The sequence below is a fragment of the Chaetura pelagica genome, unplaced genomic scaffold (genome assembly GCF_000747805.2).
Source record: "Chaetura pelagica isolate M959 unplaced genomic scaffold, ChaPel_1.0 scaffold221, whole genome shotgun sequence".
Taxonomy (NCBI): Eukaryota; Metazoa; Chordata; class Aves; order Apodiformes; family Apodidae; genus Chaetura; species Chaetura pelagica.
Window position 1 is genome coordinate 12,628,930 of NW_009952533.1, and position 14,892 is coordinate 12,643,821.

A 14,892-nucleotide genomic window follows, 5' to 3' on the forward strand; every position below is an offset into this window, starting at 1 on the left:
AGCAGGAATTCATACCTGTGCTACAGCCCAGCATACAGACTGCTGACAGGTACCAAGTGGAAAAACCCCGCTCATAGTGTGCTGTGTTTTGTCAACATGTTTTACTGCCCATGGTTTTCAGCAATTTGTTACTTAATTTTTATTTTCTCCATTTGTACCTACATTGCCTGGCAAACCATGTTGTTCTATAGTAGCATTTATTTTTATTTTTCCCATAAGTTGCCAGTATCCGTGTCCTTTCAATTCAATAATCACTGTTGAAGTTAAACAAAAATTTAGAAATCCTTCCTAAATTATATCAATGTTCAATCACATATTAGCAAGAGTATAACCCTTTCTTTTCAAGATACTGGTTACTGGATCCTTTTGTAGCTATTTCATTTGAGTTGTTTTGAATTCTGTTTTCTGTTTTCCAACTGTTACATGACACATCTTCCAAAGTGCTGCTGGCTTGGCCAGTAGCTGTATGTTGCATATTCTCCTTCAGGTTGTAACTGACTATAGCACTCTGCACAGCTGCCAACAATGATTAAGACAGTAAAGATGAAAAACAAGGTTTATCCCTTAACCTCTGAATATCCTGGAGTATTTTCCTGGAGTACAGTTTTGCTTCACTCAGACTAGCTCATTAATTGTCCAGCGGTCACCAGGCTAGTCTCCATCTTTTCTGTGTGCTACAGAGGTCTGTACTGTTGTGGCAGAGAAGTCTCTTATCTAATGCTGGACTTGCAGATTTAAGTGAAGATGGGGTGTTATTGTTGGTGAGGTTTATTCCCAGACTTTTCTCTTTCTTGTTTACAGCACCTCTGGATTGGCATAGATGCCCTCACCCTTAATTTTTTATTTCCATTCTGTCTTTCAGTGTGCTTGTTTGGTTTGGTCCAGCTCTTCCCTTCTTAGCCATGACTCAGGACTTAATGTATTAACATTATGCTTTTCTCTCTAGTTTAATTTATTCTGCACCTTTAGTAATGCTAGGGCTCTCATTTCAGGCCATACTTTTCTTCCCTTCCCAGGTAGGGCCTGCAGATAGATGTTACAAAGTCTTGGTCTTACTTACCCAGTCCTGGGATTAGCGCAAGTATAATGCTTTGACAGTACAAAATGTTTTAAGGACAAGATTTAGGTGTCAAGTACTACAGGCCAGCACAGGGACAAAGAACTAGTCATTAGAACGGACTTTAACAGGGCAATATCCCAAAAGTTTCCCTAGCCAGCACCACTTTAGCTTGCTCAGTAGCCGGACCTTGGTTCTGTTTGAAAACAAGTCCAGAACTTCTGCTAAGAATAAATGTGATCCCTGCTTGGTGTCTAGTGTCTACACAAGAGCTGGCTTCTACTGATGCAAACTCACAGCCGGGCTTGATTTGGGCTTTGTGTTGGCCTGTAAAGTGCTGACAGCACCTTTCCTTAGTCAAAGAATTATTGCCCACAGGATTATGTAGCTCCTTCCCACACTTTCCTTCTGGTACAAGATGCCCTCTGCTCTTATGATGGCAGCCATCTGTCCTCTTCCTCCAGAGAAAGGAGGTTCATCTTTTCACTCTTCTTTCAACCCCAACCATTTATATAAGTCATTACAAGGAGGAAGTGGCTTGGGCAGCAAAGGCAGAGACAAAAAAACCAAAAATCCTTTCCACAAGCAAGAACTCTCTACATGCTGGGTTAAGGAAACAGGTTTTCCTGTTATCCTGAACAGCAACTTTTTTTCCCCTCAACAGTCATATTCAAAGCAGTGAGAGCATAGTCTTCAATGGAACTTCTAACTGTCGAAAGACCTGCAAGCTACTAAACACAATAGTTTAGCACAGGCTATTTGACTCTCCTTATATAAACTTGGCTATGGACAGTAGATATACAGTAAGTGACATGCAGCACTTTTTAACTACTCTAGTGCAACAAATAACCATTTCTTGATTTTGTCTCTCTCTCTTCCCTTCGTGGCATAAGGCATCACACAGTTACCCGGGGTATAACTAAAGGAGTGAAAGAAGACTTCCGCCTGGCCATGGAGCGCCAGGTCTCGCGCTGTGGGGAAAATCTCATGGTGGTTTTGCATAGGTTCTGCATTAATGAGAAAATACTGCTGCTTCAGACTCTTGCTTGAATGGACTCCATTCCAAAATCTCTGATTTTGATGCAATGTCTCTTACGGAGAGGGGAAGGCTCTTATTTTTGTGAACAGCAGCATGGCACTGGAGAGAGTCAAAGTTCCCTGTGAGCTAGAGGTTCTGCAGTATGCAAACACGACTGCTTGGTGTTTGTTCACCACTTAGCTTTTCTTCTGTGAGTAGATCAAACTTTATAATTAAAACTTTGTTTAAGAAGTCTTTTGTAATGTTCCGTTTCTTTTGTTTGTTTTGGTTTTTTGTCGTTTTTTCTTTTTCCCATAGCCTTAAAACAAGGTGTGCATCTTAGTTTTTTCTATCTTTATACATAGACAGAGAAGACAGTAGGGTATTTCAGGCTTTTTATTAACAATAGTTTGGAAATCACAGCATGAGTGAATTTCTTGAGTTTCCAAAAACTTTATTGGTCTGCTATTTCTTCCTTTTAGATTGAATTTTGCCTATATTGCTGGTTTTCTGATTCAGGGCCCTTTTTAAATCCATTTATAAAGAGGATTGCTTTGATCAAACTTTGGTAATATCCAAGTGATTACACAAAGTTAATAGGAACCAGCCTTTCTGCACTCTTAGAGTGTAGCATGTGAAACTCAGACCTTATCCATGCTAGAGGCATGTGATGCAAGGCCTAGAACATGCACAAAGAGGCTGCTAAGCCTGTAGCAGCAGCATGCTGATTAATAAGCCAATAGAAGAGACGTTTGGCAGTAGGCTTCAGCAAGATCCTAAACCTAAGATTTTGATCCAAGACCAATATGGAAGAACACAAAGAAGAATCATCAGTTGAGTCACCACATTCCACAGCATGCGGTAGCGCAGAGGTAACTCTGAGCTTACCCAGATGGTCACTACATCACCAACCCAAAAGTAGGGCTGAGGATGCCAGTGCTCCAGAGTCAAAAAGGTGGCCAAGTGAAATCTGCCAGTAGCCAGGGTGGCACAGGCATGCAGCAGGTATAAAGGGTATATACAAACCTCAGATCACAGGAGTTACAGGGTGCCTTGTCAGATGCAACAACTGTGACCACAGTCCCATTTTGATAACCCCTTGCAGTCACCACCCAGATCCCTTTAAGTTCCTTTCATTAAGCACCATCAGGCTGTCTTTGACTGCTTAACTGTTGCAATATGTTCTATTTCTCTATATGAAGGAGGGAGATCAGTAAAATATTTACAAAATACAGAAAACAGAGCAACTGCAGCAGACTAGCAAGTTTTTGCAAAATAGGAAAATACTGTCCCTTAAGTCACATTAAAGTCTTGATAACAACTTCCATGGCACTGTAAACTTGAACTAGTATCCCTTTTTAGTTATACAGCCTATCACATGTGGCAATATTCCAGGCTAATGCACCTTATGCACTTGCCCCATCAGAATCTAGGCCTGCTACATCTTGACAATCTCCCATCAGATTTTCCAGAATATCTTTCTCCTGTAAAGTAAGTAGGATATTATGACCCAAAGAGTTGTCGCAGTGAGGTTTTGAGTCAGATGCTCTGCATGGGATTGACTGTCTTGCATCTTCCACTTAAATGGGAAATAGTTTTCAAATACTTTATGTCCTATGTAGACCAGGATCGAGTTCATTCCTGAAAGTAAGCACAGATCACACCACCTGAAAGAGCAGGTATGAGCTTATTCAGAGTAAGCAGGCAGAGGCATGCCAGGCTTATGAAACAGAGTGGCACTGAGACAACACCAGCTAAGCACAATAGCTATTGTTACTTGTCCCAAAGATGTCACATGTGTTTTCAAATACAGTCTGAGGGCTTCTCCCCCAAAACACTTATTGAAAAGAAATACATAGAATCTATATGCTAAATTGAATGTACAGCCAAGGAAGTGTCCTGCAGGTTTACTGACAAGGAGGATAATAACCCATTATTGTCTTGAGGGTGGCTGAGTGCCAACCTATTTGGTCAGATCTGTTGCCCTTATAAACATATGCTGACTGCCCTTTAGAGTTCTGGGATTTCTTGTAGGAGATACAATACTGTGCTGTCACCCTACCCGTCTTCCCATCCAGACACCAAAGCTGCTGAAAGGTTCCTTCTGCTGTGGGTTTGCATTTTGTACTCAGATGTTTGTCAAGAGTCCAGTGTGGTTAAAGCCACAGTGCAATGCTTTGGGAGACAGGCTTATCTAAAAAAACAGAGACAGAACCTACACAGCTGCCCAGGGGACTTAATCTTCTACATCTTCAGTAGTGGTATTACTCAGTTGACAGGCCTTTGAGTTTCCCAAGTCTCAGCAGTCCTAACTGAACCAGCTGTGGTATTTTGCTTGGTACTATGCAGCTGTTCCCTGGGACCTTAACTCAAGAGCAAACTGAAAATGGTCATTTGGCAATAGCAGCTTCCAGCCCTCATTTAAAAACTTGACAGTTTCTCTCTACTAAATATCTGGTTTCTAGTGTCCCAGTTCTACACAAAGGTTTATCTCAAGTTAATCATTCTGGCCTCCATAGGTTACCTCATTCTAAATCCCAGCCCTTCTAAAGATGAGGGAAGCACAGAAAACAAAAGGATAGTATAGGTGCAGAAAGAACTGAAAGGAATGTTTTCTGCTGTGATTTTACTGACCTGGGTAGAAAAATGGAGCACCCGACCACAATCTCTTGACATCCACAAGGTAATATATCAGCAATAAGAGGAAGAAAGCAAAGCAGCTCATGGTTGTCACATACGATACTGACCTGCACACATTTTCAGTAGAAAGACTGTTTAGAAAACTATGTGATACAGACAGATCTCAATATAAGAAAGGTAAAACACTCTTTAAGGTAAATGAGTACTTTAAGAAAATAATATTAAAAATAATCTCTCTTTACTTACCATAAGTTCTTGTTGATGGGAATAAACCCTTCTTCTTTAGAACATTTTGTCAAGATAGCAGAAATAATTCCCTGAAATAGAAAGTTGCTGAAGTTTATAAAATCACCCAACAAGTTTCAGGAATACTATTTGCTTTGCATAAAAATACATGTCTGTTAAAGAGCTACATAACTATCTGACTTACCATTACTATGCTCCATATGAAGAACCGACTCATGATTTGTTTGTGCTTATCTTTGTAAAACAAGATAATTTTTCCTGCCTAATGTAAAAAGAATACAAAAAAATCAATTCATGCCCATAGATGTAACTACACATCAAAAGCCAGATATATTTGCCACCAGCTTCCTGTGCTAAGACAGAGAACACAAATAGGATTTATATCAACTAAGTGGCTGAAAGGATCAGAATAGGAACTCTCTGCAAAGAATGGACACAGATGGGGAAAATATGTAAATAAAACCCCCTCAGCCATAGAGGTGCACCTTTTCTCCCTTACCTATGATGGTTAACACTGAGGAAGGGGACAATAAAATTTGTTAGGTTAACAGAACATGGCTGAGCTCCATCTCCCTCAGCAAGGATTGCATGAAGGAACAGCACCACGTTGACTCCCTGGCCAGCCCCAACAGCTTTTCCACAGTGCCACGTCACACCCCGGCCTGCTAGGAGTGCACGTTCCTTTTCATGCACCACTAAGAAATGTGTCCTGATACTCATTTCTCAGTGTCACACTTCAGTTGCAAGCTCTGCCCCGCAGAGATTCCCAATCAATTTTTATCGAGTACTACACGGAGTTCAGTTCAGTCAGCAGCTGCTGCACAGACAGAAAAGCCAACAATGACTAACTAGAACTGCATCAAAAATCATAATGGTATCCTATTTTGAACACAGAGGTGAGCTGTGACCTTTTCCTGTTGGTACCACCCCTGCCTCCTTGGTGTCTGGAAAGGTGAGCACAGCCGTAGCACCCATGCAGGAGACCGCTAACCCTGCATCGCGCATGGAAAATCAGCAACGTGGAACACGTACAACTGTGGTCTTCAAAACCATAGGCTTAAAATTAAGCTGCAGAGTCTATGCATCTCTAGCCCTATTTTCCAACATGAAAAGCCAGCCTACTCCCCCCAGCATAAGCCCAACCTTAAAACAAGCAAAGGAGGTTTCTGAGCTGGTGTTTTGCAAACTTCTTGTGTCCAACTGAGAAAAAGTCTTGGTTCATCTAATGCAAGCTACTGCTAGGTTCTACTCTGACACTCACCTCAGGCTAAGTCAGCCTGAAAGCATTGCTCTGGAAAAAGTTTTGTTAGAACCAGACTCATCCTTACAAAAAGAAGCCAAGTTGCCTCCCCACTTCCGTGATTCCTTCAAATCATCCCATTGTAGCACACAGCCAGAAAGAAGATAGGTACCTGCAGTCCCAAAAATGCCATAAATATGGTATTTATTGTCCCCAGGATTCCTTCAGGATCATATGGCATTGTTGTTTGGTAAATCACCTTAGAGAGAAAACATGTTGTTACAGGGCATCTGGGCAACCAATGTCCTTTCTTTTCCATCCCCCTGCACGTATCATTCCTGAGCCCCTCCTGACAGCTACGTTTGGTGCTTGACTGCAGCTTCATACTGCAAGCTAAAAGCTACTTACACTTGAAGAGGGATGCTGATATATATGGTTTTCTCCAAGAAGCAAACGATCAATGTAACCAGCTGCTCCTCCAGTGCAGTTGGGGTAGTTTCCGAAGTCTCCAATGCCCCCAGGACCAAGATAGCCCCTACAACACAAGCAAACAGGTTATGACACAAAGTGTTAGTACATTGCACCTGAACAGTAGATGGTCCACTGAGCCAGCACACTAAATGCTTGATGTTTTCCGTGGCCAGAGGCACAGTGAAACACAGGTCCTGCATAACAGCTGGCTGGTGGCCACACTGTTTTGATCACTGTAATGCTATGAGCAGCTGGGTCACGAGGGGACAAGGCAGTATTGGGAGCATAAAGCAATGCTTCAGTTCAGCCCCAGCTACCCAGCCAGCTGCTCCACCTGCTCTGCAGGTGCTGACCCTTTAAAAGGGCAAAGGTAGACAGGGGTGACATTGCGATAATCATATGTTGCTGTACACAGACCTCATGGAGATTTTAATCCTCTTCTTTAGATAGAAAGGAACAATGATGTCACTTTTATAACACTTTAGTACTTTAGTGCCAAAGAGAAGTTTTTTTCATGTGATGAGGGCCTCCCTTAACCCCACTGGTCTAAAAGCTCTCCATTTTTTCCCTATGGCTAATAAAGTGGTTTTTATACTCTGTAGAAGAAAAATAATCTGATACTCTATAGAAAGTAGTCTGAATGCACAGCCTTACCTGGGACAACCTGGCACTGGTAACAAAAAGGTCAGGCAGAACCATATCACTTCTAACACCACAATGAAAATCCACTGTGGCCAGTAGGGAAGAATATCCTGCAGAACGGGACATCGAGTCTCCTGCATGAGATGGTGGGGGGAGAGGCAGTATAAGTTGGCAAGTAAAAACCATGCCCTTGGGGACATCCTGTACTTCCTGGCAGGCAGTCCCACAGATACAAGAAGTAGCTGCTGTCGTTACAAAACTAGGTTCTAGCAATAGACCTTTTATCTTCACAAACGATTTCCAGACACTTAATTACTTGGGGGAGGGGGGGAAAAAAAGCACAACAACAACAAAAAAAGCCCACAATGTTTTTTAGCTTGGAAAATGTCAAAAGGAATTTTGATTCATGAGTAGAACAAAAGCCTTTTGGGAAAACAGACTCCAGAAAGGCCAAAAAGCAGTATTACATTCCCCTGCTGTGAAAAAACAGTGCCAAAATTAACTGGACAAAACAGGCCACAGGACTCGGCATAGAGATGCCTGTCCCTGGGGTCCTTGGTGGTGGAAAGTCATCAAAAGTGCCTGGGAATGCCTGCTTGTAAGCACCATCCGAATGGATCAGTGAAATCCTCAAATACAGCAAAACCAGATGTGATGAAATGCAGACTGGAACACTGAAGGCTGCATTTTCCCCAGAATTTTTCCAGGTCACGCTGCACTACACATCAGGTACAATACTATGTGTTTTCTCATCATTTCTCCTGTGTTCTTTGTGCCCAAGCAAGAGCAAAAGCTCCCAAACCTTACTCCAGTATCACATTTGTTCTCTCTACATAACTCACCAATGCCCCACTCTCAGCCCCAGCCCTTGTAAACAGGAGTTCAAGAGCAGCAACCACCAGGTATGTGAATCCCAGCCTCTGGAGTACACCAGGAATACGCAGATTATCCCAGGACACTGGAAAACACACAAGAACGTGGAAGAGGAGCAGACATGGGCTCTTCTGTAAATAAAAAAGCTGCCCTTCTCCAGGGAGAGCTGAGACCTACTGCACCTGCAGGTACAAGGGACATGTCCACTCTTCCACCCCACTTTCTGTAAATCATAACCCTGGGAAAGTCATGATAAGATGGTAAGATGATAAGATGAGAAACAGTGGTCAGCACAGAGATTAAACAGAGATAATTGTTTGTGTCAGTGCAGAATTCAACAGCACTCTACAGGATACCATCCAACTGCCCCTGTGCAACTGCTGAGTACAGCAAAGTTGACACTGTTTCTCAACAGCGCAGCCAAGAAGGCAGGAACAACCATTGCAGAAATACAAGGAAGACAGCAAGTTCCACTTACAAGGTCCAAGGCAGTAATTGGGATTCACAACTAAGATTCCCAGCAGGATTAGCAGAAAACTCCTCCAGAGGATTTTCCCAAAGACCTTTCGCTTGGAACTTCCCCACCTCAGCATGGAGCTCAGTGACAACGATATTGATGTCCCCATGATGAACACAAACCTGGAGAACAGAGCAGGTGGGAAATAGAGCTGACAGATGTCTCATCACACATGTGTGACAGCAAACGCTGAAGCTAACAGTAGCCTGCATTAGCCCAACAGAGAAATACATGCATTGAGTGAAACTGGACAACTTTATTAACTCCAGTTGCTAGAAGTTCAGAGACAATGAGCTTGCACTATGGGACCTTGCCACATCTTTCAGTGGTCAGCTGGGTTGATAAAGTTCAGGGAAGTAACTGCATTCTGGTCTTTTTGCAGAAATATATATGGCACCAAAAAATTCCATTACCCAAAATTAAATTAGTATATTCAGAGCAGTAAAACACAAGTTGCAAATCTATGACTCAAATTCAGAACTGACCCACTCCTCCCCTCTAGATTAGGTTAACAGTACAAGTCCAGCTCCCATCTCCAAGAGTAACCACAGCAGGTTTGTATTTTAAAGAAGTATGCTAGGAGCAGATGGGATAATTGCTTCCCCATGAAACCATCCTCTGGTTATAGAGAGATTAGCTTAATCCAGAATTCCCTTGGCTATTTTATCTCTGGATAGACATTAGTCCAGCTTTGAATCTTGCCAGATTTACCACCTTCAGCACAGCAGCATGGCAATGAGCTCCTCAAGAGATTCTGCACTCCCACTGGCAAGGTAACCCTAGGCTTCCCACTGACATTGTGTGGGGGAAGGAAAAAGGATATGGGCAGCCAAAGGTACCTGGCACTTCTACTGGTTCATAAGGATGATGCTGTTATCTGGAGGGTCAGATTCCTCACAATGATTAACCCAAATTCACCCTTCCAAACACATTTCCACATGGAGGCAAGGTGCAGACAACGTTCTCCTCACAACCCTTAACATAAAGCATTGCTTGACACAAGAGCTATTCTTCAGGAAGACTTACCATGGAAACACCAGATCTGCCACTGTTAATCCTACAGAGAAATATGAAGGAACACATTATTTACCTCAAACCCTGCCTAAATTTAACAACATTATTGCAATTATTTGATGCCCCAAAATCTAAACCATGTTATAAACAAAACTTAAGCAGAACTAACCATCTTGCTTCACTGCTTTTTCCATTCTTCAAAAATAGAGTCAGAACTGGTTGCTGTGTCTTAAGAAAGATTTCAGGGATGGGATCCTTGCTGTTCTCCACTAGGGCAGCCTGATGCCCAACCCCTTCCCCATCAGCTTGCCAATTAATACATTATCTTTGTACAGTATCAAGCCCCATCAGCTTGACACAGAGCAGTTAAAGATATGAGCCTGTGTCAGAAATGAAAAGGTTGCACACAGATTGTGATCTGAAATGATCTTGCCACTCTGCTTTGTAGTCTGATGAGCAGGACTATACACTGCTTTGCCAAATAACCTAACAGGCCAGATACCCTGCCAAGAAAAACTGGCACAGCATCCTCCCAGCCTTCAGCTGAGCAACAACTTGCTGCAGCAGCTGTGGTGCTAACCATATCTAGATACTGCTGCAGTTAAAACCCAGACTAACTGTCTCAATTGTACTTTACCGTTCCAACTCTCATGTTTGAAGAACCAGTATTTTCCTCCTCCGTAGTTAACAAACACCATAATTATAAGAGAGAGCCTAAAAAGACAACAACAGAAATGACACAAAGTATCTCATGTCAATTAAATACATATACTTGAACACACAGTTAATCTATACCCCCATTAAAATATTTCTAACAGTGAGATCTGGTTTGGTTTTGTTTTAAAGCAAGGTTATGTACAAGGTTTCCAGCTTCACCAACAAGGAAACAGCATTTCCAAGATGATGGGTGGTGGTGAACCAAAGTAAGAACCTTCACATAGTGTTTTTGCATGGAACCTATGTTGTGCTTTTCTATTCTCTGCCACAATTTTCATGTGTCCTCAAACTAGATCTACTGCAAAGTGATTCAGAAAATCCATGGATTAAAAACTTGAGTATCTTCCAACTAAAACAGACCCCCCTTGAACGATCCATCTGCTATATATTTCCATATGCTGTCTAACCACCATTGGAAAAATCTCATTCCCCTTGGAAGAGCTGCTTTTGAACAAGGTCTTATGCTCACCCTCGGAATGTGTCCAGGGAACGCAGGCGCTGCCTAGAGGCTGTGCTCCACAGGCTTGGGGTGGGATCGTGGCTAAGGGAGTCTGTTGTGTGTGGGGACCCGAGCTCCTTTGAGAACAAACCAGAGACATAATGGGCGAGTCAGCAGCTGCCTCAGCTGCCTAGAGAACAGAGGTCAGCAAACTTTCATATACTGTGTTTGTCTTTGTTCTCCCCATCTTTCTCTTCCTTTTGTTTCCTCACTTGCTACTTCTAACCCCTTCATGGGTCCACCATATTGCAATAATACTTGCAGATGCTCCACATTCCACCTTTGACCAGGGTGGAAACAGCAATGCAGTGAAAAGAGCCTGTGTTTGAGACTCATGAGAGCTGGGTCCAGTCCAAATCAGCCACAGACTTGCTGTCTCTGAGAGCGCTGCTTCACAACAGAGCTGAGCAGATCCAGTTGCTGACTCAAACAGGATCCATCGCATTGGCACTTTTCTGACACCACAGAGAGACTGTTTAGAGAGCTTAACCGGCAGAAAATGAATCCTGTTAAATGCAGGAGTGGTTTCTTTCCAGTCAAATTCACTGCATCACTGATCAGCCCCAGTGAAGGGATAAGGAAGGAGACATCACTATAACACAGCTACTGAGATAAACAACTACAAGGATTACTGCAGAGCTCTACTCCTAAGTTTTTTGATTCTATACAGATTTGGGCCTTCTAGATGTAAAGCCCAGACTGTCATAATCTATCTGTATTCTAGTACAAAACACAGCTCATACAGAAGTGCCAGCTCTCGGACTGCCAGAGACCTCTTGACTTAAGCGTAGATCCTGCTAAAATTCCTACTGCACTGGAAGCAGACACAAAAGCTGGCATTTCTTCCCTTGTCTTACACTTTCTATGTCAGAAGGGGACAGTATTTTCACCTACATGTTTGCTTCAAGGGAATTAAAGAGAAAACAAACTTACGTTCAAGACTTGAAAGAGCTCTACTGGAAATCCACTAAACTTGCACAAAAGCCCAGTCTAGCACTCTCCATTGAGATAAAATTGCCTATCTGACATCAATACGAGATTTGCCAAAGGGAATAAACACAAAGGGAACATGATTAGTAATAAATAAGTCCCCAGATATCTGCATAGTGTCTGCTTTTCAGAGATTAAAACACTACAGAATGCAAATTAAAGATACTATGGTCACTCACAGAATTAATCATACGATCAGTGTCTCTGGGGTTCAGTGTCTTGCAAACCCAGTTTCTGACTGGATCAATTCTGGAAATGAGTAACAGTTTAAAACACAGAACAAAACAGTAAGTACTTTATAGCAAATTTTATAGCCAACTGTTTATCAAAGTTTGGATAGTCCCTATTTCTGTTTTCCCAGCTCACATAGGTCAATACAGAGATTCAGCCAGTACCTGGGGCCTCAGTTAAGTCCAGCTCTGTCATGACACTGCCACAAGCTCAGGTTTAGGGGCTTTATTCTCAAGTTGCTTACAAACAGGGATGACTCAGGGACACAGGATGGAAGGCTGCATATGCTACACATGCTGAGGGCCCACTGACCTGTACTGCCAATTGAGGGCTAGACCCAGGAACAAGTCAAGGGAGGGTGAGGCAGGGTGTGTTTAAATCTGTAACAGAGGTCAGCTGCTCTGCAGTAACTGCTCGACACACAAGCTAACCAGGCTGTGAGATATCTCTCAATGGCAATCATATCACTGAATTCTTTATCATATGGACAGCTATCAGAGTCCAGCCTGTTCAAGGCAACGTGGCAGGAATCAGATCCGTAGGCAGGGCTACAGTGGAACTCTGAGGTACCACCACATTATGACAAGTGTTTTGAAACCGGTGGCCCCGCTTCAAGTGTGAGGAGGTATTAAGACACTGTTCACTTACTTCATAAGAAGGCGCCCAACAATCAGGATAGCAAGAATCCCCATGTAAACCAGGAAAGCAAAGAGAATAGCTGCATGAAAGAGAGAGGAACACAACTTCATAAATGACCTAACAAAACAATTCAGCAGCCTGGGCTTGGCCAGGCACGACACAAATATGACAAACAGCCCAACTCACCAGTCATCACACCACTTTCTCCATGCACTACATATCCCCAGCCTGAGTCCCAGAGAGAAAAAAAACAAACCAACAACAAAACCCAAACCCAACCCAAAACCAAAGCAGGCTAGTTTCAAAGAGCAGCTCAAGGATGTCACATCTTGGCATAAGAAAAGGCAAAATAAAACTCCATTGAATCACAAGGCAAACCCGAGAAAAGAGTTGATGTCCTAGAAGAAACCAGAGATTTAGGGAAAAGCTTTGACATGAAGAAGACAGGGGAGAGGGTAATACACGAAGTTGGCAAGAATGAAGGATTTTTCTTTACAGGTGAAAAACTGGAAAGACTGAAGAATAACCTACTGCAAAGGAAAATAATGGAACAGATGTAGATGAGAGTTTGAAACAGCCCTGGAAAAGAGATGCACAAAAAAGGAAAACATGGGGTTTAAAATTAGAAGTGCAATAACAAAAGGCAAACACTGCATTAATTGTTCCCCTTTTTGTCTGAGAGGCAAGACAAGGGGGAGAATAGGGAGGATTCTGTGTACATACATGAACATGCAGGGAAACAGGAACTCACTACAAAAATACCTCCATCCAGACACATACCCACTTCTCTTTCTAGGCTAATCCCTGCTGCAAAGAGGTTGTAGTCATACAGTATATCATGCAAAGAGGCCTGATCCTGGTCAGGGCCTCAAGACGGGTGTATAAAACACAAGAAGGTAAGATGCTGAGAGAGGAGGAACCCCATGACATCTTTAGCACAGCATGAGTGGCTGCACAGGGTTATTAGGAAGTTGCTTCTGCTGGGACATGAAGTTGTAGAATGAAAGATGGAAACAGAGCATTTACATACGGAGGTAGCTGTTGATAGGGCCTTCATTGATGATTAGGTCACAAGAAACAGTTTTGGTGCTTGTACTTAGGGTCTTTACCACAAGGGAATAATTGCCAGACTCTCCAAAATGATACTGAATCCTGCAAAGGATAAAGGAAATTAAACTTGCTGAGCCATCACTACTAAGTGCAGGTACCAGAGCAGCATTTGGGGGGCTGTAAGCCCAAATGCTTGTAGGAAAGGCAAGCTGAAAACGTGACCTAATAGTGTGATCTAGCAAGGAGCTGCCTAGCTCTGCCTTTGGCCCTCCCCTAGCCAAACACAGGTGCTCTACCACAGATGCATTGCTCACTACATCAGCCGTCTTCTTGAACTACAGACTCTCTGCAAGAGAAAACAGGTACTTGCACATGCTGGCTCACCACGTACCATTTCAGGTCCTGCTTGCACCTAGATCCTTTCAGCACAACTACTGTGGACGCCACAGCTACAGCTGTGGGGGGAAGGCTGATCTCTAGGTCTAAACGCTCAGGGAAAAGGAGGTGATGAGCCGGCAACAGGCACTTCAAGGGAAAAAAAGAACCCACAAGACAGAAGAGAGCTATCCAGGCGTTCCCTGAGGCCGGGCAACCTACTTGCAGAGCTCTCCGTCAGCCCCGGGGCCGCTGAGCAGCAGGGTGAGCGGGCGCTGCGTATCGACCATCACTGCTGCCGTGCCCGGCTGTGTCTGGCTCCCGTTGCCGGGGGGGACGAACGCCAGGAACTGGTACAAGCACTGCGGAAGAAGAGGGTGGAAGGAGCTCGTTAGTGCCGAAGGAGACGGAAAGGGGGCCCTGCTTTGCAGAGCGGCAACCGAGAAGCCGAGGGAAGGCGCCCCGGGGCTGGCCCGGCTCTCGCTGCGGAGCGCCCGGCTCGGAGGCAAAACCGAAGCGAAGCAACCGGCAAAGCCCCGGGGAGAGAGAGGCCCCGCCGGGCGGCGGGCAGGGCTGCCGGACGCGGGGTGACACGCAGCGGGCACAGCCCCCCGCTCACCCGGTGGCAGGAGCCGGAGAGGCCGGCGAGGCGCAGGCCCCGCGCGGGCAGCTC

General features: G+C 43.8%; 2 protein-coding genes across 2 annotated transcripts in view; one reads left to right on the forward strand and one right to left on the reverse strand.

Moving 5' to 3' along the window:
• Nucleotides 1-2,327, forward strand: part of INTS10 (integrator complex subunit 10) — a 21,114-nt gene extending 18,787 nt beyond the window's left edge. The window contains exon 16 of the mRNA XM_010008963.1: nt 1,951-2,327. Within this exon, the coding sequence (XP_010007265.1) occupies nt 1,951-2,107 (157 nt within the window). The 3' untranslated portion in view covers nt 2,108-2,327. The remainder of the gene's footprint in view (nt 1-1,950) is intronic.
• A 973-nt stretch (nt 2,328-3,300) lies between these two features.
• Nucleotides 3,301-14,892, reverse strand: part of HGSNAT (heparan-alpha-glucosaminide N-acetyltransferase) — an 11,912-nt gene continuing 320 nt past the window's right edge. The window contains exons 2-18 of the mRNA XM_010009020.1: nt 14,839-14,889; nt 14,442-14,581; nt 13,825-13,946; nt 12,804-12,873; nt 12,104-12,173; nt 10,905-11,011; nt 10,356-10,432; nt 9,731-9,761; nt 8,666-8,826; nt 8,157-8,272; nt 7,327-7,448; nt 6,610-6,736; nt 6,374-6,460; nt 5,146-5,223; nt 4,962-5,032; nt 4,710-4,822; nt 3,301-3,716 (exon numbers count right to left, since the gene is read on the reverse strand). Of these exons, the coding sequence (XP_010007322.1) occupies nt 3,535-3,716; nt 4,710-4,822; nt 4,962-5,032; nt 5,146-5,223; nt 6,374-6,460; nt 6,610-6,736; nt 7,327-7,448; nt 8,157-8,272; nt 8,666-8,826; nt 9,731-9,761; nt 10,356-10,432; nt 10,905-11,011; nt 12,104-12,173; nt 12,804-12,873; nt 13,825-13,946; nt 14,442-14,581; nt 14,839-14,889 (1,725 nt within the window). The 3' untranslated portion in view covers nt 3,301-3,534. The remainder of the gene's footprint in view (nt 3,717-4,709; nt 4,823-4,961; nt 5,033-5,145; nt 5,224-6,373; nt 6,461-6,609; nt 6,737-7,326; nt 7,449-8,156; nt 8,273-8,665; nt 8,827-9,730; nt 9,762-10,355; nt 10,433-10,904; nt 11,012-12,103; nt 12,174-12,803; nt 12,874-13,824; nt 13,947-14,441; nt 14,582-14,838; nt 14,890-14,892) is intronic.